The sequence below is a fragment of the Dunckerocampus dactyliophorus genome, chromosome 8 (assembly GCF_027744805.1).
Source record: "Dunckerocampus dactyliophorus isolate RoL2022-P2 chromosome 8, RoL_Ddac_1.1, whole genome shotgun sequence".
NCBI lineage: Eukaryota > Metazoa > Chordata > Actinopteri > Syngnathiformes > Syngnathidae > Dunckerocampus > Dunckerocampus dactyliophorus.
Window position 1 is genome coordinate 28,661,924 of NC_072826.1, and position 24,480 is coordinate 28,686,403.

A 24,480-nucleotide genomic window follows, 5' to 3' on the forward strand; every position below is an offset into this window, starting at 1 on the left:
AATCACCATTAATCACATGTCCATAGTTAACTCATAATTAATCGCACGTAATCACAGATAGAAATAAGTTTATAATAAGTAGGGACGTAAGTCTTTTTGATTCGCAACTACAATAACTACATCAACCTTTTTGTAAATGGACATCCTTTTTGGAAATATGGGCCATTATTTTATTCAAAAAGTAATATAGTTAGGAATCCCACGCTTTTTGCATGTTGAATGTGAGCGGCGTTTGGTGCCACTTGTTTGACAGTCCTTGAACACATCTAACTTTGACCCTTTTTCTTTCACCTCATATTTGGGCCCAAAATGCTGGTACAATGTGGGAATGCATAAAGGTAAGATTTGATGACCATATTGAGTGCTAATGTGCATATCTGTATGGTGCACCTCTCTGGGGAAAACAAAGTCCAGGCTGGTACTGGTGGATGGTGGCTCTGTATTCATAAAGAAGACACATCAGATGGCAATAATGCACGTGTGTTTTACTGATGTGTTCAAACTCTTTCCCAGTGACTAGCTAGCAAGCTGCTAATGCTATTTACGTCCATTGACACGAGCCCCCAGATACAGTAGCTGTCCTGGGCTATGCTTGCCAGTAAACAGCAGCTCATAACCCAAATTTTAGCTTGCAGGTCAAAAAAAAAAATTTGCAAAGAGACGGCTCACGGCTAAACCCCCCCTCCCCAAAAACAGTAGTTGGGACGCTCGTATGCAAAAAGTACCACTGCATAAATGACAATAAAAAATACCTGCAGTGCTCCAGTAACTTCTCGTGACAAATGAAATCACAGTGACAGTACATACAAATAACTTTGGTCTTGTTGCAGGGGCCATCTGACAGAGCTTTGAAGATAAATTTACTCCATTTCTGCTCAATATTTGCTCCCGCTTGTTGCTCCAGTCACCCCCGCTTTTCCTCAAACTATGGTGTGGGCTGAGGGTCAAACAGGTTACCACCAAAATGTTAATCACGCGTCCAAAAAAACTGCCGCTGAAGGAAACTTCCGCTTTGACAGCCCTTTAACTACCACAGCACGCGACGTCGCAAGAAGGAAGTCTCGCACATGCGCAGAACCCGTCGCGTTTCCGGTACGGAGCGCACAGCGCAGACTGCAGCCATCTTTACTTCCGTAAACGCGTGCGACGTCGTCACATCGTGGAGGCTTTGGGCATCGCACCCTGCAGTGTGGACGCAGCCCTAAAAATATTCCATCCATCCATCCGTTTTCTTCCAATTACTTTTGTAGAACTGTGAAAAAAAAAAGATTCATGAGATGTATTCCATTGTAACCTTCATGTTCAAATAAACTAAACCAAACCAAACCAAACCAAACTTATCCGAGTCCGGATCGCGGGGGCAGAAGTCTCAGTAGGGAAGTTCCCGGTCTCCAGCCACCTCTTTGAGTTCCACTGGGAGGACACTAAGGCCTTCCCAGGCCAGCTGTGAGACATAAGCGTGTCCTAGGTCTGCTCTGGGGCCTTCTCCGGGCTGGGCATGCCCGGAACACCACACCAGGAGGCGTCCGGGAGGCATCCGGACTAGATGCCCGAGCCACCCCGACTGGATTAGCAGCTCTACTCTGAGCCCCTCCCGGATGACCGAGCTCCTCACCCTCCAGCCACCCTATGCAGGAAACTTATTTCCGCGACTAAAAATATTCAGAAGGCCCAAATAGCCTTTTTAACGTAGTAGTTTGTGTAAATGGGTAAAAACGCACTCAAAGGACGTGGCATTGCTACAGAAAGTTCCTTTATTACAGCTATAAAAAATAAAAGGTGTTTTGATGTTGGAAAACCATGACGTGATGCACTCGGGTGTCTTATTGGCCGGGTGATACAAAAGAATAAATACAGAGGAGCAGTCACTCAGAAAGGGTGGGGGGGAACATGTTTTACGTTGCTGCATCTGGCACGCTGCAAGACAAGTGCTGATTTGACATTTACACTCCAAACCAAACGTAGATGGAGCGAGCATGCGAGTGGACGGCTGCTACGTAGGAATGTTCATCACAGGTGCTTCCCAATAAATGACAATAGCTTTGAAAAGTTGGATTATTTCAGTTGTTCAACTCTTAGATTCGCTACACACACTGAAATATTTCAGGGCCATATTTTGTAAGAACTTATGATAGTAAAAAACAAAAAAAAGTGAAAAATTGTCAAAAACCAATCAGCAAATGGTCTAGAGAGCCTAACTTTTGCACGATGTGCTCATGCATCGGGATGCACCTGTGCAGCAAGCCTGTTGCGTTAACACGAGGTGGGAGCGCCCCCTGGTGGATCCACCGTGTGGTGCAGCACGAGGTGATCCCAGCCCACAGTGGTGAGTTTATTGGCGCCACCCTGGAGCCAGCACACGCCCTTGACAAAGTCCTGGTGGCGCCGATCTCTAAATCTACACAAAAAAACAGGGAATATATTTATATATGAGCATCTCAAAGAAGAGGGTGTTTTTTTTGTTGGTTTTTTTAAACTCACATTTCCTGCAGGTCCGAGTTCAAAACGGCGAGGGAACAATCCTCGCTGATGGAGGCCAGCAAGGGGGCGCTGCGATGACAAGAAAGCAAGTTGAACTGTAGGCAAGGAGCAGATTCTGGCATCTGCGTGAGCGTTACCTGTGCGTAGAAAAGGCCAGCGCGGTAACTCGCCGCCGGTGGACGCTCTCCACACGAGGCGGCTCTGTCGACAGGAAATCCTCGACCGTCACTTTGCCCAGTTCGTCACCTGAGGCACAAGGAATGTGGTTTTCAGATGGGGGGGGGGGGGGGGGGGGGGGGGGGGGGGGGGGGGGGGGGGGGGGGGGAATGTGACTGATGTATCGGGGCTTTACCGAAAGCAATGGTGCTTCTGTGGTGGGGGTGCCAGGACGCCGTGGTGGGCACGCAGCCGGGTGCTTCTACATCGACAAGGACGGAAAACATAACATCAACCTTCAAGCCACACAGTGGTTGACAGATTCCTTGAACGTTGCTCACCTATTCGGGTAGCTGGTTTATTGGGCTTGCGTACGTCCCACATCAGCACTCGGCCATCCTGAGAGGCAACACAAGACAGCATGAGGACGACGCCACCACATCCCTTTGTTGCACCAGTGGGGATCCGCGTCTTACCTGACCGCAGGAGATGAAGAGAGACTCTTCTGTTGGACTGCCGGCCACACACGTCACCGCTTGTGTGTGCGCTACAGGATGACACGCAAGCAAAGCATTTCAAACAACCACAAATGTGATTTTTAAAGGAAAATACAACTCAAAATTAGAGATGCACGATATCTTTATCAAACCGATACAGATAACTCTGCTTCTCGAGACCAATATTAGAACAACTTTTTAAAATCTTAATTTATATTTCATGACATTAGTACTACGACATCACTACTATCAGGAGAACCAGCATATAGAGGGGAGGGGAGGGAGACACCTGGCGTGGCCCAGCAAGGTGTACAGTGGTGTCAAGTGTTTGCCCCCTTCCTGATTTGTTTTGTTTGCACGTTTGTCACACTTAAAATGTTTCAGATCATCAAACAAATGTAAATATTAGTCAATGACAACACAACTCAACACAAAATGCAGTTTTTAAATGAAACTTTTTATTATTAAGGGAGAAAAACAATCCAAAGCTACATGGCCCTGTGTGAAAAAGTGATGGCCCCCTAAAGCTAATAAGTGGTTGGGCCCCCCTTAGCAGCAACAACTGCAATCAAGCGTTTGTGATAACTTGCAATGAGTCTCTTACAGCGCTGGGGAGGAATTTTGGCCCATTCATCTTAGCAGAATTGTTGTCATTCAGCCACATTGGAGGCTTTTCCAGCATGAAGCGCCTTTTTAAGGTCATGCCACAGCATCTCAATAGGATTCAGGTCAGGACTTGGACTAGGCCACTCCAAAGTCTTCAGCCATTCAGAGGTGGACTTGCTGGTGTGTTTTGGATCATTGTCCTGCTGCACAACCCAAGTTGCTTTCAGCTTGAGGTCACCAACAGATTCTCCTTCAGCACAATTCATGCTTCCATTTATCACAGCAAGTCTTCCAGGTCCTGAAGCAGCAAAACAGCCCCAGACCATCACACTACCACCACCATATTTTACTGTTGCTATGATGTTCTTTTTCTGAAACGCGCCTTTATGTCAGATGTAACTTTTGTCTTGTCAAGCAAAATTGATAATTAATTTTGTTCAGCAGTGGTTTTAGTATTGGAGCTCTGCCATGCAGGCCGTTTTTGCCCAGTGTCTTTCTTACGGTGGAGTCATGAACACTGACCTTAACTGAGGCAAGTGAGGCTGGCAGTTCTTTGGATGTTGTGGGGTCTTTTGTGACCTCTTGGATGAGTCGTTGCTTCACTCTTGGGGTCATTTTGGTTGGCCGGCCACTCCAAAACTGTTCCATGTTTTGACCATTTGTGGATAATGGCGTCCCAAAGTTTTAGAAATGACCCCAGACCATCACACTACCACCACTGTATTTTACTGTTGGTATGTAGGTTTAGATTTTTTTATTCGCTCTTAATAATAAAAAGTTTCATTTAAAAACTGCATTTTGTGTTCAGTTGTGTTGTCATTGACTAATATTTACATTTGTTTGATCATCTGAAACATTTAAGTGTGACAAACATGCCAAAAAAAACCAAAAAAAAATCAAGAAGGGGGCAAACACTTTATCACACCACTGTATATTCGGGCATGGCCGAGCAGCCGCTGTGAGGCCATGGAGGTCTCTGGCAAACCTTTTGCACTTCTCAAACGCAGCGGCGCTGGCGTTTTAGGTGGCTGATAAGATTTTTTTGTGCGCTCGATTCGTTATTGGAGCCATTTTTAATGTTATCAGATTTAACAGTATGACGTCATAATTCTGATTATTATCGTGGACCTCTACTAAAAATGCAAAATTATAAGATTTCCAAATGCGCTTGATGACATTTTAAGGTTGGAGGAGTGCTTGAATACTGCAGTTTTTTGGGAGTGGCCAGTCTGTGCAGTGACCATGCTGTCTAATCAGCCTCAAGATACGCCACGCCTGGGAGCTTGGGGAACTATGAATGCTCATTAACACATTGCGACAGATCAGGAAACAATATTTGTGAGAAACCCGCCTCTTGTGTACATAGAAAAGGTTTTACATTTTGTGGAGTCCAGCCCATGAAAAAATGGTTGTTTTATCTGTGGGGTCCAAAGTGCGGCCCGGGGGTCATTTGCGGTCTGTGGCAGTTTTGTTTTTTTTTCTTCTTGAACCGCAGCACATTCTAAAAATTAACAAGAAAACTACAAAAAAACAGCAAAAACTTACAAATCCAAAGTCTGAATATTTAGAGAAAAACATCATTTCAAAAAAGACAAAGCCATAATTTTTGTTGTAATATTATGAGGAAAAATGTAATTTTAGTAGCTGTAATATTAAAGAAAAAAATGTTATTTTTGAAGTTGTCATTTTTAGAAAACGGAGTTGCGGGAAAAAATATGTTACGAGAACACAGTCAAAATATTATGGGAATAAAGTCATGATTATGAAGAGGAAAAGTTGAAATAGAAAACTAAAAAAAAAACAAAAACCTAAATAACTAAAAAAAAAAAAAAAAAAAAAAAAAAAACACAGCAAAAATGAAAAATCTAGTCATTTTCCAAAAGTAAAGTATATCAATACTGAGAGAAAAAAGTAATTTCACAAGAATAAAAAAATAACGTAATTTTAGCAGAATAAACTTTAAATATTAAAGAGACTTTAAAAAAATGTGTAATATGAAAAACAAAACAATGAATAAAGTTGTAATTTTCCAAAAATTAGGTTGGGGTGAAAAATGATTCCAATGATTAAGTCAAAATATTAGGGTGACACAATCTGAATTACAAAAAGAAAATTTACAAAAAGAAAGTTGAAAAGAAGTTAGAAAAGTCGTAATTTTACAAAAATAAAGAAACATGAGGGGAGCTGATGTCATTTCAGGAGCATAGACTTCAAATATTAAAATAAAAATGGTATTTTTCTTTCAAAGTTGTAATTTTCGTAAAAATTAAGTAGCGTAAAACATAATGGTACAACAATAAGCAATACAATCATTACAAGAAGAAAATTTACAAGAATGAGGTGGGAAAAACAACAACAAAAAAACACAAATTTTAGGAGAACAAGTCAATATTAAAACAAAAAGTCATTCTAATGAGACAAAAGTTGCAATTTAACAAGAATAAACTCTTATTATGAGTAAAATAATGTCATTTTAGGAGCAGAGTTGAAATATTAAAGAAAAAGTAAAATAAATAAAAGTAATATATATTATGAGAAACAAACACAATAATGTTGTCATTTTTGGAAAATTAGGTTGCGTAAAAAGTTACAATTAATGGGACTAAAGTCATAATATTACTAATAAGTCAACTGAAGATTTTTTTAAGAAGAAAGTTTAAATATTTTGATTTTTTTTTTCATTTTTCACTATGTGACCCTCGCTGGGAAAGGTTTGGACCCCCCTGATGTAAACAAAAGGCATATAAACATTTGATATCATTAGATTTTTGCATCAGAAATGCATGTTACCCATATTTTGGTGAGGCATCAACCCAAGCAACAAAAAAAAACAAAAAACGTTTGGAAGCCAAAAGAATCGATTCTTTTTTGGGAGCCGGTTCTGTAAAAAGAGACGCATTTCCCACCACCGGCCAAGAAGAAGCGGGGTTCTTTCCTTACCGCTGTACGTAGTGACAACCGTCTCTTGGCTGAGGTCCCACACTTTAATTCTGCAGCACAGAGAAGCAAAGGTGAGGCGAGAGGACACGCTTTTATCGTCAAGTAGGCCAGTCTCACCTGCAGTCCGTGCTCCCGGTGACGACGCTGTTTGCTGCCGCCAGGGGGCTCACCGTGCTGACGATGTGATCGTGCTCGTGCTTGGTGAAGCGGCTCACCAGGAGGCGCTCGTCCTCCGACAGCTCCCACAGCTCCAAGGCACCTGAGGAACCACCGCAGGTCAGCTCAGCATTCTCCAACCGATTCACACGACAAGTTCTTACCCGAATCCGACGCCACCACCACTCCCTTTTCGGACACCCACTTGACATCCGTGACCCCCGCCTCCGTCTGCACGCCGGCTTTGCAGAAGCCCTCGTTGGGGGCCTGCTCGGGGTTGGTGTAGATCCACACGGAGCCCTGCCAGCTCCTGCCGGTCAGGCTGGAGGAACCCAGCAACAAGGTGCCATCTGACAGCAAAGTACGGACAACCTTAAATGGAATTACCTGAATGGCGTGTGACAGCGTTGCAACTTGTTTCGGTTGTCAGCCACCGGAAGAAAGTTTTGCGCATGTACAAACCTCCCGTCACTGCAATAATCTAAACATCGCATAAATATTCCTTTATCATCGCCCTTTTGCTTTTTGTCTCCAGCCAAAGTCACAAGTAAATGCAGCAATGGCTAGCTAGGCCGAGAAAAAAACAGACAATAAAAAAAAAACACAACCATGCTTTTGAGTTTTCCCCACCGGGAAAAAAAAAACTACCGCTGGGTGTGCAGCAGAGCCTTCGTCCCGTCTTGTTCTTACTGAGGCGTTTGGGCGGCAATGTAAATACAAACAGCACAAAATGGTGCGCGCTCACAGCCAGTGTCACTCAGCACATTGCAAAAGGAACGCAACCATTCAATAGGGTTGAAAATCCAACATTTCGGAAAATGTTGCAAATGTTTGACAGACAGTACAAATTGCCTGGGAGAACGTGCACCTCACAAACAGCAATTCCTGAACTGTATAACCAAGTGAAAGAAGACGTGTTGAAGGACATCAAAGCTAAGGTACATTATATAGAGTACCAACTAGTGGTTCAAGCGTGAATTACACAAAATGTTGTCAATAATATCAATTATCGACGATAATTTGTAGCACAATTATCAACCAGCAAAATGTGTTATCGTGACAGGCCTAGCGATGGCTAGATTCAATTCCAGCTATGGCAACATCTGAGGGGCGTCAAGATAATCAGGTTCCACTCTACTGTTTATGGCTGGGGTGTCCAAACGTTTTCCAGGGAGGGCCACATAGCAAAACATGAAAGGATGCAACTTTGCCACTTTGATTTTTTTGTAAAGCAACACATGTAGATAACCTAAGAAATAATATATACTGATTTCAAGAAAAAACTGCATCTTAGCTTTGTCATCAAAGGTGAAAAAGCATATTATTAATTGCAACTTCACTCTTTGCTCTTTTTATCCCCATTTTTGCTGGTTTTTTTTAAATTTTCAAAATACTTCTACTTTATTCTTAAATAATTTTCATCCAACTACTTTTGGTAATATTATGACTTCATTCCCATAATATTTTGACTTTATTCTGATAATATTATAACTTTTTTCCCAGCCTAATTTTCCAGAAATTACAACCTTATTTTGTTTGTTTCTCATAATATTACTAATTATACTAAATATAATAACATTTTTCTCCAATATTTCCACTCTATGCTGCTATAATGACATTATTTTTCCTCACAATATTAAAAGTTTATTCTTTTACAATAGCAATTTTCTCACTACTGTATTTTGTATTTTCACGACCATAAGGCGCACTTAAAAGTCTTAAATTTTGTCCAAAATGGGCGGAGCGCCTTATAATGCGGAGCGCCATATGTGTGTACCGAGTTCCAAAATGTGTAAGTGTTGCTGTGTGACTTTTATGAGCGCTCCGCTCGACTGGGAGCGTCTCCTGCTGACACGCTGCTTGTATAGAGGAAAGGAAAGGCGGACGTGACTGAGGACGCTGAAGGCGCGCCCCAGTAGTTATATAAGTATATTTTATGAAATGGCGCCATCTATCCATCCCGGCAAGGACTACCGTGGCGCAGCAACATCCGGCGGATTACAAGGAAAGCTGGCCATCTTTCGCTCCTACTGCAGTAAAAACATTTCAGACAACTACTACCCAGCTACATCATCAACATGGACGACGTGCCGCTCACTTTCCACATCACACACACAACGGGGCACGAGAAGTCGGCTTTTACTGTTGTGCTTGGTTGCTTTGGTAATGGACAGAAACTGCTACCTGTGGTGGTTTTTAAGAGGAAGAAAAGTTTCCACCCGGACCAATCAAAGGGGCTGGAAGAACGACGAGAAAATGGCTGAGTGACGTGTACGGAAAGAGACCGGATGTTTTTTTCACACGCGTCACAAGTGCAGCAAATGAACTTGGAGCTTAACATCATTCCGGGAGGCCCCAACCGCTGGACATCGGTGTAAGCACGGCATTTAAATTGAAGTTGCGAGCGGCGTGGGAGCGATAGATGACAGCTAGCGAACACAGCTTCACTAACACTGGGAGGCAGTGCCATGCGAGTTTCGCCACTATTTGTGAATGGATGTAAACATGGCGTTTAAAGTGAAATTCCGAGCGGCGTGGGAGCGATGAATGACAGCTAGCGAACACAGCTTCACTAATGGATTGTGGATGCTTGGGCTAACGTGTCTGATGCACTGTTCGAGCTTTCACAAAAGCCAGCATCATTTCTGAGGCGCCGCGCGGCAACGAGACTGACTGACAATGACGACAGGGAACCTGGCGTGTTTGATGGAGAACTTGCCCCGCTCTTCATTTGGGATCCAGAAGATGAGGACTTTGATGGATTTGTGGATGAGGATTGATAAAAAATAACATGAGTACATTGTTAAATACTTCAATAAAGTACAACCCAACTCAGTTTTGCTCTCGCTGGCTTTTTAAAAACATACAATAGCATGCCTGCTAGCATATTGTAGCGTCGCTGGGGAGCACTTCCTGTTCCCCAGCGTGCTTTGCGGTAGTGTTTTGGTGCAAATGCTCTTAAAGTTACATGTTTGAGCTACATAGTTGTTAGTTATTGTTCTGTAAAAGTAGCGGTAGTGTCTTGTCTGTTTTTGCGTTGCTGTGTGATGTTTTTAGTTGTGCACCATGACTGAGACTGTTGTGTTGAGTGATGACCTTCCTGATTTCAAGTTGGTTTGATAAACTGAATGAGAGTTCTGCTCTTAATTTCTCTAAAGAAAGAAAGCGTTGTCGCTTCCTCACTGACTTCTGAGCGACACGGTATGTTTTAGCGTGCATACCTGCGCCCTATAATACGGTGCCTTGTGTATGTGTTAAATATAAAAACAGCACCTGTAACTGAGACTGCGTCTTTTAATACGGTGCGCTTTATGGTCGTGAAAATACGGTAATTAAAATTCCAGCTGTTTTTTTCCCTCCATTTCTTCAGTTTTTTTTACTTTCCAACTACTTTATTCTCGTCACATTAGAACTTTTTCTGTAACCTAATTTTCCAAAACTTACAACTTTGTTCTGTTGTTTTTCAGATATTACAACTTAATAACGCCAATAACGTCTTTTTTCTTTAATATTTCAACTACGGTACTAAAATTATGACTTTTTCTTGTTAGATTACAACTTTTTTTTTCTTAGTATTTTGACTTCGTAAAATTACTGTTGCTACTGGTGTTTTCTATCTCTATGCTACCAAAATGACCTTAAAGTATCTTCCCTCATATCCATAAAATAATATTAATATAATTTTTCCCCATCCTTATTTTCCAAAGATTGCAACTTTATTGTTTTGTTTCTCATAATATTCATACTTTTTTTTAAAAAATAACATCTTTCTTTAATATTTCAAGTTTATGCTACTTTATTCTCGTCAAATGACAGCTTTTTTTGTCTAATTACTTTGACTTAATTCTTGTAAAATTACTGTTGATTTTTTCAACTTTTGCTGTTGTTTTCTTGTGAAATTATACTTTTTTGAAATGGCGATATGCTGTGATGCATTAACCACGAGCCTCAGCTTGTTTTCTTTCTTGGCATTGTGGTTCGGAGGCAGCGTTTTTTCTTTTATTGAGCATTTTGCAAGGAAACCACATTTTAAAGGCTATATATCAATCTCAGTTATATTTGGTGCACGAGCACGTTAGCACAGGTTGCGCCAACCCTTACCTGCTCGGTACTGCGCCGCGCACAGATGCTTCTCCATGCATGCGGGGGCATTGGGGGGTATATTCCAACGATTCTCCTTGATCATGGTGGTCTCCGCTGCAGCTTACAGCCGACAAACACACACCTCAATTGCCCTGCTCGGTGATTCTAACCTTAAAGCTAAGAATCCTTACTATTTTTGTTGAATTAACAATTACAATCCCTGCAAAAACCCTACAATGACACCTGTTTTGCCACAAAAGAATACACAACGATTCAGCTGCTGTTGTTGTAAGATTGATTTAAGTTATGAGCAACACACGAGGACAGTGGACCCAGCGTGTTCTTCTTCTGTGGTTTCGCTTCCTCCTCCCCCGCCTCTTCCTTCTTCTTCGTTGGTGTTGCAATACTTCCATCTTCTGGTCAACGCATGTAAGACGTTTTTAACCCACACGTTAGCAAAAGTAGAAATTTCGCGATAGACATCCAGAATCTACAGATTTAGAGTTAAATTGTTTTGTTTTATGAATACCCAGCCCGGTTTGATCGTGGCGACGATGCTGCGTTAGATTTTTAGTCCACTGTAAAGTTCAGGTCATTTAACAGGAAATGGAAGGGCTCTTACGTTTGGCTTGTGAAATTGATCATCCATAGGAATGCTATATGTTGAATGGCGATTACATCAAAATGGTTCATATTACAAGAACAAATGAGAGACTGTGTAGTCCCTGGAAATTGCCGTATTCTCCACGAGTACGCTGGGTGTAAATGCACATTTTTATTCTGAAAGGTAAAACCATTAGCGGAAGTTTAATCGGCGGCGTTTGTGGCAAGTTTCACAATCCTGCCCGTGCGTGGAAAATCGATGAGTGATTGGTTTGTCTTCATGGTCAAGATTCCTTGGCTCTGTTGCCGCTAAAGGTAAACATATTCACTAGTCAAACTGAAACACGTTGCTCAACAACAACAACAACAACACCAAAAAGAAAAGATATTGTCGATGCAGTTCACGGTGGCTGCGTGTGACGTCAACTATCACAGTGGCGCCTTTGTCTCGCCTTTGGCATTTTAGGTATTTCTGACTCGTTCTGTTTGCGAACGTTAGCTGTCATCGCGTTCAGGGAGCCGAGCAGCGCGCAGGCAAGAGCGGGCAATCAGGTGTGCGGACAGCCGCGGTACATCACGCTAGGCCGAGGGTGAAAGCTCCGTTAGTCTGTGTGTGTGTTTGAGGCTGTTTTTAGTCATATTATTTTAGTGCACACGTGAACATTGTCACTGTGCGACTTGTTAACTGTTCGTGAGCTGCCCCTGTATGCTACAGCATAACAGGCTAATTCATCACAGTCCTTTATTTTTTTAACCCTAATGTGGTAGACGGGCATAAAAAAAGTAACGCGTACTAATATTTGTTGTTTTGATAAGCTTATGTACGGTGGCCGACGGGGGCAAACGCACGCACCATTAAACAAATCCAACTGGGAAATCTGCTGAAACTGCGGAAAACGCTCACTAACAGCGGAAAACAACTGCATGAGAGAAATGCTGCAAGTTGATGGAAGAAAACGGAAGTTAGCCAGACTACCAGGGGAGCCACACCTGAAGGATGATTGGTCTTTACGGACATGAGCCGGATGCCCAAAAGGAAGTTGGCTGACTTTTGAAGAAGGGAAATAAAAAGGTAGGTTTTTCTTCATGTCTTTGTTCAACGCTTGGCTTTAATATTTTATTGTGCTGCCACGGAACTCACGCCACGGGGGAGCCACCTGCCATGGCCGGGCAAGGTGCACTGTAGTCGGACACCTGCTCTAAGCAGCCTCTGTGCTGCCGCGGAGTATAGAGCAGGGAGAGCCACCGACCACCAGAAGGCCGGGGTGATGGCCTACGTCGCCCCCGGCCGATTGAAAGGGAGTCGGATTCAGATTCCCGAACCTGGAGTGGCGGAGATAGCTGGCAAGCGTCCCAGGGAGTTCTATTTTTTTGTGAAGGACAGGGCGCCCTGGAATGAGAGGAAAGCGTTGCGGTTCCGGCAGCGTAATGTTACCGCTAGAATGAGACCCAAGTGGACATCCCCTCAGGTCACCCGTTTTGTTCTGTGACTTTGCAGCATTTCTCTCATGCACTTTGTTTTTGGTGTTTGTGTGCGTTTTTGACATTTGCAGGATTGTCCCGTTGCATTTATTTTGTGGTGTTTCTGGGGTTTTTTAATCATTTTTGCAGGTTTACCCCTATCAGCCTCCGTACTTGTGCCATCTTAAAGGACATGTTGACCTTCAACTCCTTATAATGTCATCAAATTTTGCAGAAAACGGCTGGACTGCATCATCAAAATGCATTAAATCTCTATCCTAGGCCACACTAGATCGTTTCTATCTCATATCATATATATCGAATAATCCTACATTTCGCTGTATTGTAGTTGCTATTGGAGTACCCAGCATGCCTTGCAGGCGCTTTGTGAATAACAGCTGAAAGTGTTTGTGGTAGCGCTTAGTGGTAGTTACCCACATAGACTGGTAGTTGATTGTTGTTGTTGTAAATTAATTTATGGGCACAGAGACAGCGTCCTGTACGACTCATTTGACTTACAGTCGTACTTGTTTATAGCGGTTAATTGGGACCAGACCCGACCGCGACATAGGATTCAATGTTAATAAATTGAATATTTTTGTCGTTAGAGCATAGAAAACCTGTTTATGACTTTCCAAATATGCTTTTTAACATTATTAGAGCCCTGTAGACATGAAATAACACCCCTATAGTCACCTTTATACTCCTATTATTCATTGTTTACAACACGTTGCGCATCTCCTATGCTGCAGGGACTCGAGATGGCACTAGCTAGTGAGCTAACAAGCTGGCAACAAGTAGGGTTGTGAACGATAAACCGATGTGACCGGATTTCCGATTTGACGAGCCTCCTGGATCGATGGGAATCAGCTATGAATCCTTAGATGAATGGATTGTAGAGACGTGCACCAGGTATCGCAAACGAGCACCCGGTTGACAGCCCGTCTCTTAAACAACGTGAGCGCCTGGGCGGCCGATGAAACGACTGTCACGCATGCTCCATAGCTTAGCATGACTGAAGAGAAGAATGGACGTAAATCTGTGCAGCGTGGGAGAAAGTTAGGTGGTGCGTTCAAGGACCGTCAAACAAAGTGGACAAGTTGCCGCTCCCAACAAACCATTTAAACATGCAAAAACTCTGTGATTTCTAACTGTGTATATATATATATATATATATATATATATATATATATATATATATATATTTTTTTTTTTTTTTACATAATGGGCCATATTACCAAAATTGATATCCATTTACATAAAATTTGATGTAGTTATTTACAAATAATTTACATTTTTTAAGCATTTTTTTGTTACCATTGCACCTGAACGTCTCCCATGGCCCGGTGGTTGGGGACCTCTGCCTTGCAGCATGCTTGGGGACATGATGTTTGAAAATACTTATTTTATAATGCAAGATTAATGTCTACATCAACACATGTAACCATTGAATCGTATCAAAACGAATCACATCGCTTGTACACTGCATCGAATCATCGTATCAAATCTTTGCGTTTTTAAAATATGTCGTTTTTTTAGTCGTATCTTAACCCGTGTATCCCGAACCATTGATTTACATCACTACTGGCAAGCTAGCGAGCTAACCAGTTAGCCTCGAATGTATTTCTTCTAAACCTAAGAAGCTAAAAACTTACCACTTCCACACGCAATGGGAGAACCCTTTTTCACTCTATCATGTGGGGCATGCCATGGCTGCCGTCATGATTGCATGCAGTGTTAGGGTAATGTCATGTAAGCTAATGTGTCAATGTTTTGTGTCGTTACTGCCGCCTAGTGACCAGAATGCTACATATCACTTGTATTTACATATGTTTTGACTTGTACTTGTAATCGACCATATTGTACCACAAAACAGTGATTTTTTTTTGTTAATTAATTTCTGAAAAACTGATATAGTGAGGGACGACTGTACAGTATATGAAATGAGTTACCTTTCTAGCTCTTGATTTCAGGGGTGCGTCATGGCCTTGAAAAGGAGAAGGGCGACATCCCCCTCGAGCAGCGTGAGTGGAGGAGATTTTGACGACAGCCAGGCTTCCTCGCTCGTGTCGTCAAGTGGCAGAAAGCGGAGAAGGACGTCAAACATTCCGACCGTGGACCCTGTAATTGTCGCCATTTCCTCACGTGCCGTCAGAACGATGTCCCAGCCTGCATTTGCGCCACGTTGTGCAAGTGACTTTTGAAATTGTCGCCTTGCAGATCGCCGTGTGCCACGAACTGTACAACACAGTCAGAGACTACAAGGACGACCAAGGGAGGATGCTGTGTGAGCTCTTCATCAGAGCCCCGAAACGAAGGTAAGCACAAGTTTCACCACGTTTTGTGGTTGCGTACGCACTTCCCTGAATTGTTTATACGGGTGGTTGTTGGGTTGCACGTACTGCAAGTTGGAACTCAAACCTCAATCGACAAATGAAGGACATAAAACACAGTAATAAAAACACCAAATACAACAATTAAATGAAACCGTCATCAAAAAAAGAGAGCAAAACTGTTTAGTTGTTACTGTCGCTTTCATAGGAGCAGATCCTTTAACTTGCTCAAGGATACTGTAGCGACCTGTGTAAAGAGTTTTATGATTGCCCACTGTCCTGACTGTGTGAGTGGGTGCAGGAGGATGGCTCCCTGCAGAGAGGACAGTGTTTGCTGTGTTGTTTTGACGTGGTATGGCCGACAGCCAGTTTTGTTTTCCGCATTGGCGTTCTGCATTCAGTACTCACATTTTCATCCCATGTATTATCATTACATTCATGAAAAAAATGCTCTCAAAATAACATTGCCAATTATATCGTTTATCGGCAGTAATTTGTAGACATTTATCACCCAGCAAAATTGGTTATTGTGACAGGCCTACATATATATATCTACAAACTGTGTTTGTGGAATGGAATATTTTCCACTCTGTGGTAGAGTGGAAAATATTCCAATATCCCCTCAACTGTTAGGAATGGAATATATTCCACTCTAACACAGAATGTAAAATATTCCAAGGTCACCTCAATTGTTAGCAATGGAATTTTTTCCACTGGAAAAATATTCCATTCCTAACAGCTGATGTGACGTTACACCAGCACAGCATGGGTAAGCGAGTGTTTTATTTTAGACAAAGTACGCCAACGTGCTTATCTACCACACTCAGAAGACCTTTCACTTGGAAAGGTTGCACCCTGTCATTTGTACCTGTGTGCACACACACGCACACACACACAAGTTTTTTCTTGTATATTATGACTATTCTAGTAAAATTGCGACTTTTTCTTGTAATTTTATGACTTTATTCTCCTAACATTTCAATGTTAGTCCCTAAAAATGTTGACTTTTTTTCTCGTAATTTTGACTTTATTTTCATAATATTTCAACTTCATTTGCATAAAACTGCGACTTTTTTCTCGTAATACAGTATTATGACTTTACAGTATTCTCATAAAATTGCGGCTTTTTTCTCGTACTATGACTTCATTCTCCTAATATTTCAACCTTATTCTCATATAATTTATTTTATTATTATTTTTTATTATTTTTATCCATCATCCATTTTCTATATCGCTTCTCCTCATTAGGGTCACGGGGGCATGCTGGAGCCTATCCCAGCTGACTTCGGGCGACATTACCTATAAACAATTTAGAGTCGCCAATTAACCTAACATGCATGTTTTTGGATGTGGGAGGAAACTGGAGTACCTGGAGAAAACCCACACACGCATGGGGAGAACATGCAAACTCCACACAGAAATGCCCAAGGGAGAATCGAACCCAGATCTTCCCGATCTCCTGACTGTTACTGTGTAACCACTAGACCACTATGCGGCCTATTATAATAACGAGAATAATAATATTATTTTTATTATTCTCGTAAAATTGCGACTGTATTTTTGCAACTCTGCGGTAGGTAAGCAAGTTAGAGTGGAAAATATTCCATTCCTAAACGTCGCCACACTGAGGAAGGACAACGTCGGTTTTGTTCTTTTTAGTTCCCATCATTAAAGCTCCCAAGCATGAGGGACACTCTTTCGATTGTTTTAAGTCAAAGAAAAGGAATGTGAAATGAAATGCGGGGATGCTGATCAACATGGCATGCCCGCTCCAAGCCGCTCAAGCGGCGCGGCCATCGTGAAGGATAAAGATGGTATCTTTGAACATGTGAAGGGATCTCTGCTCCTGTAAAGGGGCAGTGATAACTAGACAGTGTAGCGCTCTCATTAGCCTCCCAATAAGCCTGTCTCTCCTGCTTAGACTTGTCGTTGCTCGAATTGTTGGACCCTGCTTGGAACTTTCCCTCTCCAGGAACCAGCCAGACTATTACCACGTGGTGTCTCAGCCTATCGACATGATGAAGATCCAGCAGAAGTTAAAGATGGAGGAATATGACGACGTGGAGCAGCTCACCGGCGACTTTCAGCTCTTGTTTAACAACGCGAGGACATATTACAAGGTGACAGCCCGTCATCAATACTCTGCGGAGGATGTACAGGCTCGTCCGTGAGCTCTTCCGCTTCCCGGAGCTGTCATGGCCAGGCGTCCCAATACTTTTGCTCATGTCGCGCCACATCTTTTTTTCCGCTTGCGTGCAGTCCGACAGTCCTGAGTTCCGGGCGGCCTGCAAACTGTGGGACCTTTACCAACGTACCAAGAACGAATTTGTTCAGCCGGGGGAGGATGACGAGGAAGATGAAGATGGCTACGATGCACAAGACAACCCCAGTGGATCTACGGAGGATGAGGTGATGCAACCGTCGCCATCTTGGTCCAGAGGAATTAGTAGCGGCTGCAAGTCAAGTCTCGATATAAGGCAAGGGTGTCCAAAGTGCGGCCTGGGGGCAGCCCACAGCTGTTTTTTTTATTGGCCCGCTGCACATTCTAAAAATAGAATTTAACATGAAAACTAACACAAAAAAAGCAAAAATATGTAATTTTACAAGAATAAAGTCAGAATAATGAGAGAAAAAAGTTGTAGTTTGACCAGAATTAAAAATGAATGTCCTTTTAGTCGCACAAACTTGAAATATTAAAGAAAGACGTTATTTTTATAAAGTCGTATTATTATGAAAAACAAACAAAACAACGAATAAAGTTGTCATTTTTGGAAAATTAGGTTGGGGAAGAAGTGAAATGAAATGAAAAAAAACTGTAGTTTTACAATTATAAAGTCATAATATCAATATAAAAAGGTCGTATTCTAACGAGAAAAAATAGCAATTTTATGAGAATAAGCTTGTAATATTATTAGGACAAATAATATCATAGTCGCTTAGACTTGAAATATTAAAGAAAAAATATGTTGTTTTTTTAAAAAGTCGTAATATTATGAGAAACAAGCAAAACAATGAATAAAGTTGTAATTTTTGGAAAATTGGGTTGGGGAAAAAGTCATAATATGACAAGAATAAAGTTCAAATATTGTGGGAATAAAGTCACAATATTACGAGAAGAAATTTGATAAAGATTATTCAAGAAGAAAGTTGAAATGTTTGGAAAAATCAACAACAAAAAATGGGATAAAAAGAGCAAAGTTTTTACTAATAATGCACTTTTTCACCTACAGTTTATTCCAAAGATGAGATTTTCTTTTTTATGTGTATTCCTTCTTAGCATATTTAGAAAATATCAAAGTGGCCCTTGCATGGTTTCATTTTACACTATGTGGCCTGCGTTAGAAAAAGCGTTTTGGCTACAACCCATAGGGGGCGCCACAAATATTCACAGCGGGGTTCTCAAATGGTCTCAACCAGGGACACACGTTTTCTAATGGTCATTAATTTGCGACCCACTTTTATTTAAGTCATTTTTATTTTTATTATATTTTTAGACTTTTATTCCAGTCATTTTTAGTTTTATTATAGTTTTATACTTTTATTTGTCATTTTAAATTTGCATTTATATTACCGTACATTTTTATTGAAGCCTTTTTTTTTTACATTTTTATTTGTCATTTTACATGTTTATGTATTGTGTTTTTATATTTTTATTGAAGTAATTTTTAGTTTAATATTTTTTTAGACTTTTAATTTCAGTCATTTTTACTTTTATGATAGTTTTACACTTTTATTTGTTTTATTTTATTTTATTTAAAATTTGTATTTATTATTTTTTTACACTTTCATTTAAGTCATTTTTATTTTTCTTTATTTGTAGTATTTGTTTACACTTTTATTTCAGCCATTTTTAGTTGTATTATTTTTTGTACACTTTTATTTGTCATTTTAAATGTGTATTTATTCTTTTTTAGTTTTATTATGTTTTTACACATTTGTCATTTTACATTTTTATTTTTGTTTATTTGTAGTATTTGTTTACACTTTTATTTAAGTCATTTTTAACAATATTTATTTTTGTCATTATATTATGGGAATAAAATCCTGATAATCCGAAAAGAAAATTATACAAAGAAATTATTCAAAAAGAAAGTAGAAATGTTTGGACAAAAACAACAACAGCAAAAATGGGGCAAAAGAGCAAAGTTCATACTAATAATACACTTTTTCATCTCCAGTGTATTCTAAAGCTGAGATGCAGTTTTTTCTTGAAATGCTTCTAACTTCTCAGCATATCTTTACAAAATATCAAAGTTGCGTCCTTTCATTGGAAAAAGTTTGGACACCCCTGATAAAAGGTATTGATTGATAGATTCTTGTATTTTTTTGTATGAATCTGTGACTTCTTTCATACTAACAGAGCACGCCGACCTGCTTGAGAGACGTCCTGGAGCAGCTCCTGGATGCCCTGGTGACGTATGCCGAGCCCTCGGGCCGCCTGGTCAGCGAGCTCTTCCAGAGGCTGCCCTCTAAGGCGGTACAGAGTATTCACATTGTCATGCAAGACGGGATGAATGACTTTGATGTCATATTTAATGTGCGCTTTCCCTGGTTTCTTGTAGCAATATCCAGATTATTATGCAATCATCAAGGAACCCATAGATCTGAAACTCATCGCCCAAAAGATTCAGGTATTCCACTTCCCCCTGTAGCTGCATGGAAGTATCATGCCACACTCCTCAGCATTCCTGGTAGAGGTCTGTTGAGGGGATCTGGACAGGAGGAGCCGCCAGGAGCACCGTGGTTTTGGTCCTGGCACTCTCGGCAGGGTATCCTGTGGGAAGTACTCTGGGAATATGGGGTACCGGACCACCTAATTCAGGTGGTTCACTCCCTGTGTGACCGGTAGGCCTGTTACCATAATCAATAAAACTAAATCAAACAAACTTAATTAACCGCACGATAAGTAAAAACAAACAATCAAAACAAACAATCATCACTCGATATATTGACATGTGCATGCGTGTTTGTTTTCCTTCTCTCCCTGATTCTCCTAATATGTCAACTTTATTCTCATAGAATTACGACTTTTGTTTTAAAATATTATGACTTTATTCTCACAATATTTCAACTTTATTGTGGTAAAAGTGCGACTTTTTTTTCATTATATTATGACTTTATTTTCCTAATATTTCAACTTTATTCTTGTAAAATTGCGACTTTTTTTCTCGTAATATTTCAACTTTATTCTCGTAAAAATACAACTTTTTTTCTCGTAATATTATTACTTTGCCCTCCTAATATTTGAACTATATTCTTGTAAAATACCAACTTTTTTTCTCGGAACATTTCAGCTTTATTCTTTTAAAAATTTGCTTTTTTTGTCGTAATGTTATGACTTTATTTTCCTACAATTTAAACTTTATTCTCGTAAAATTGTAACTTTTTTTCTCGTAATATTTCAACTTTATTCTTGTAAAAATGCAACTTGTTTTCTCGTAATATTCTGACTTTATTTTCCTAATATTTCAACGTTATTCTTGTAAAATTGCGACTTTTCCTTGTAATATTCTGACTTTATTCTCCTAATATTTAAACTTTATTCTCGTAAAATTTTAACTTTTTTTTCTCGTAATAGTTCAACTTTGTTCTCGTAAAAATGAAACTTTTTTTCTCATAATATTATGCCCTTTGCCCTCTTAATATTTCAACTTTATTCTTGTAAAATACAGACTTTTTTTCTCGTAATAAGTTGGCTTTATGCTCGTAAAAATTTGCTTTTTTTTCTCGTAATGTTGTGACTTTATTCTCCTAATATTTCAACTTTATTCTCGTAAAATTTTGACTTTTTTCATAATAGTTCAACTTTTATCTTGTAAAATTGTAAGTTTTTTTGCTCGTAATATTATCACTTTATTTTCCCAGTATTTCAACTTTATTCTTGTAAAATGCAGACTTTTTTTCTTGTAATAAGTTGGCTTTATTCTCAAAAAAATTTGCTTTTTATTTTCTCGGAATATTATGACTTTATTTCCCTACTATTTCAACTTTATTCTCGTTAAATTGCGACTTTTTTTCGTAATATTTCGACCTTATTCTCGTAAAAAAATGCAACTTGTTTTCTCGTAATATTATGACTTTATTTTCCTAATATTTCAACTTTATTCTTGTAAAATTGCGACTTTTCCTCGTAATATTCTGACTTTATTCTCCCACTATTTCAACTTTATTCTCGTAAAATTGTGACTTTTTTTCTCGTAATAGTTCAACTTTGTTCTCGTAAAAATGAAACTTTTTTTCTCGGAATATTATGACTTTGCCCTCATAATAGTTCAACTTTATTTTTTAAAATTTAAACTTTTTTTGCTCGTAGTATTAACACTTTATTTTCCTAATATTTCAACTTTATTCTTATAAAATTGTGACTTTTTTTCTTGTAGTATTCTGTCTTTATTTTCCTACTATTTCAACTTCATTCTTGTTAAATTGCAACTATTTTTTGTAATATTTCCACTTTACTCGTAAAAAATGCTACTTGTTTTCTCGTAATGTGATGACTTTATTCTCCTAATATTTCGGCTTTATTTTGATAAAACTGTGACTTTTATTCTTGTAATCAAAGCGCTCAGGAAAGAAGTTCCGGTAATGCTTAAAATGACCAAAATAGGGCAAAATAAGTGTTCCATGTTATCATGAATGTACCTGTTACTACACGCTCACAGCATGGATAGAAAACCATAAACCTTGTTTTTTTTAATCGCGGCCTTTCTGGGCGGAATAGGTATGCCCCATTACGTGCATTAATCAGCTGCCTCTTTTTAGCTGTTTTTACATCTTTAGAACGCACAGAAAAGAGAAAGGTGCGTGTGTTCATGTCTTACATAAGGATTGTGGATGATGGGCAAAATTCCCCCCAAAAGTGGGCTTTTCGTTGGTTAAAGATGAATACATGCGTTTGGTTTCAGATGGGCCACTACAGGAGCGTTACCGCCATGGCTAAGGACGTAGAGTTACTGGTGAAAAATGCCAAAACCTATAATGAGCCTGGATCACAGGTCTTTAAGGTGGGTGCATCTGAGAGTGGACTATTTATTTATGTTTTTATTGACTTACACAAGCACATTTGTGTTCCAGGATGCAAACACCATTAAAAAGGTATTTGCACAAAAGAAGACAGACATTGAACACGGTGAACCCATCAAGTCCAGCACTCGTATCAGGTAGTGCATGGACAACAAGGAAATGGTCTAGCTAGCATTGAAAAGTCATCATATTCTTCTTCCTGCAGGAATCGAAGGTGTGCTCAGGGCGAGCGCCTCTCAGCCATCAGCATGGCTCTTCAGTATGAAAGTGACGAGGACGGAATACTTTCTGGTACCTCATTACAAAACACATTACAGTCACACATTATTTGGATGCGAGTGGTACGCTTCTCTATCCTTGCTTCGCTCAGGGTCGGTTCACTACGACGAGGGCGAGTCCGAGGCCGAGAGCTTGAACTCCAACATGGACATGAGTAACCCCATCTTCCAGCTCTACGAAGCTGTGCGAGGCGCGAGGAACAGCCAGGGCCTCCTGATCTCCGAGCCTTTCCTGGAGCTGCCCCCCAGGAAGGACTGCCCCGACTACTACAATCAGACCCCTCAGCCCATGTGCCTCCATCAGATCAAGTAGGAAAACACGTGTCCACTGACAAACATCATTGAAAAGCCATTATAGAAGCTCACGTAGGGTCTATATTTCTTGGAATCTGACCTTAACTCATTCAATACCAAAGACGTATTTATACGTTTTTATAATCCCTAACGCCCGATCACAACAATACAGTAGATTTATACGTCTTTTACATTTTTTTGCGCACAAGGCAAAAAGAGGCGATGACGCAACTCCCCACTAATGCATTTCATGTCGGAGCACTTCCAAGCCATAAAAATGGCCACAATGCGGCAGGAATCAAGTGAAAACACATGTCAGGAAGGAGGAAGAGAGTGAGCGCGGAGGAGTGTAGCGTGCAGAAGGTTAGGCATTGTAGGGAAATTTTAACGCATGCACACACATAGTTCAGTTCCAAATGTGAAAGAGCTGTGAATGTGATTTGTGTTGTTTATGTTGGTATAGTCGTTTAGATATTTGAGCTGCCACAAAACCAAGAAATATTTGTGTCAGAGTGAAAGTCATGCTTGAAATGTAGCTTTTTGCAAAAAGCTGGTTTTCTCCCGTTTTTAGTCGGAAACGGATATTTTCCTGAAACTTACCTATGTTCTACTGCTGATTACTAAAGAACGGAAAAAGGTAGAAACAACCTTTTTTTTTCTGATGAAAGACGGTAGTCTAATCTTTCTTTTGGAAAGTTCCCTGTTTACATAGCCGTAGAACACAATATTCTGTGTACCTTGAAAGATCAGTCAAAATCCTCTAAAATGGCCGCTACTGAAGGGGTTGTCTTTTGAAAAATGGCTGGGATTGAATGAGTTAATATCGGAGACTTTTAGACCAATTTCAGGGTTGGGTTTTTTTGTTCCTAACAGGATTATTTTGGGAGAGTAACACTCACATTCACATTCTAAGACCACCCATGCAAATGGCACAAAAACGTGAATATTGGACGCACCCCTAAAAATGCGTATTTTTCATACTCCAAGCTTTTTCCATCAACTGAAAAATCAAAGGATGGATGGGCTACTTTAATATTTGACATTTTGTACACCAACTCATGCAGATATGCTACGAAGTGTAATTCAAGAAAAAACATCTCAGCCTTGTGAAGCCTTGTGGGCGTGCGTGTTTTTCCATTTTTACTGTTGTTTTTTTCTAAATATTTCAACATTCACATTTTCTCGTCATGTTCTGGCTTTATTCCCGTAATATTTTGACTTTATACTTGGAATGTTTTTCCCCAGCCTAATTTTTCCAGAATTGCAACTTTATGAACAACTTTAGAAAATGACCCATTTTTTTCTTTAATTAATTTTATTTTTAATTTCATTTATTTATGATTGAATTTTTATTTCAATCATTTTATGTTTTTCCCTCGTGTTACATTTTATTCTCGTAAAATGGCGCCTTTTTTCTCTTGACACGATGACTTTGTTCATGTTTGACTTTGGTAAAAACTGCATTTTGTGTTCAGTTGTGTTGTCATTGACAAATATTTGCATTTCTTTGATGATCTGAAACATTTAAAAGTGTGACAAACATGCAAAAAAAATAAGAATCCGGGAAGG

The 24,480-nt window shown here is 40.0% G+C and overlaps 2 protein-coding genes across 3 annotated transcripts in view; one reads left to right on the top strand and one right to left on the bottom strand.

Moving 5' to 3' along the window:
* Positions 1–1,511: 1,511 nt before the first annotated feature.
* On the bottom strand, positions 1,512–11,040 carry wdr77 (WD repeat domain 77). The gene is made up of 10 exons (XM_054783651.1): positions 10,938–11,040; positions 7,001–7,186; positions 6,798–6,939; positions 6,681–6,730; positions 3,114–3,184; positions 2,979–3,036; positions 2,834–2,899; positions 2,619–2,727; positions 2,482–2,550; positions 1,512–2,398 (listed from the first exon to the last, which is right to left on the bottom strand). Exons 1-10 carry the CDS (start codon positions 11,020–11,022, stop codon positions 2,254–2,256), a joined length of 981 nt encoding a protein of 326 aa, XP_054639626.1. The 5' UTR covers positions 11,023–11,040; the 3' UTR covers positions 1,512–2,253.
* Positions 11,041–12,835: 1,795 nt separating this feature from the next.
* Positions 12,836–24,480, top strand: part of LOC129186151 (protein polybromo-1-like) — a 29,842-nt gene continuing 18,197 nt past the window's right edge. Inside the window, exons 1-11 of one of the 2 annotated variants that reach the window (XM_054784117.1) lie at positions 12,836–13,940; positions 14,957–15,106; positions 15,204–15,301; positions 17,289–17,436; positions 17,576–17,725; positions 19,677–19,793; positions 19,879–19,947; positions 22,222–22,320; positions 22,391–22,476; positions 22,545–22,630; positions 22,710–22,926. In XM_054784117.1, coding sequence (XP_054640092.1) covers positions 13,872–13,940; positions 14,957–15,106; positions 15,204–15,301; positions 17,289–17,436; positions 17,576–17,725; positions 19,677–19,793; positions 19,879–19,947; positions 22,222–22,320; positions 22,391–22,476; positions 22,545–22,630; positions 22,710–22,926 — 1,289 coding nt within the window. In that variant the 5' untranslated portion in view covers positions 12,836–13,871. The remainder of the gene's footprint in view (positions 13,941–14,956; positions 15,107–15,203; positions 15,302–17,288; positions 17,437–17,575; positions 17,726–19,676; positions 19,794–19,878; positions 19,948–22,221; positions 22,321–22,390; positions 22,477–22,544; positions 22,631–22,709; positions 22,927–24,480) is intronic. The other variant, XM_054784118.1, reaches the window with a different exon arrangement.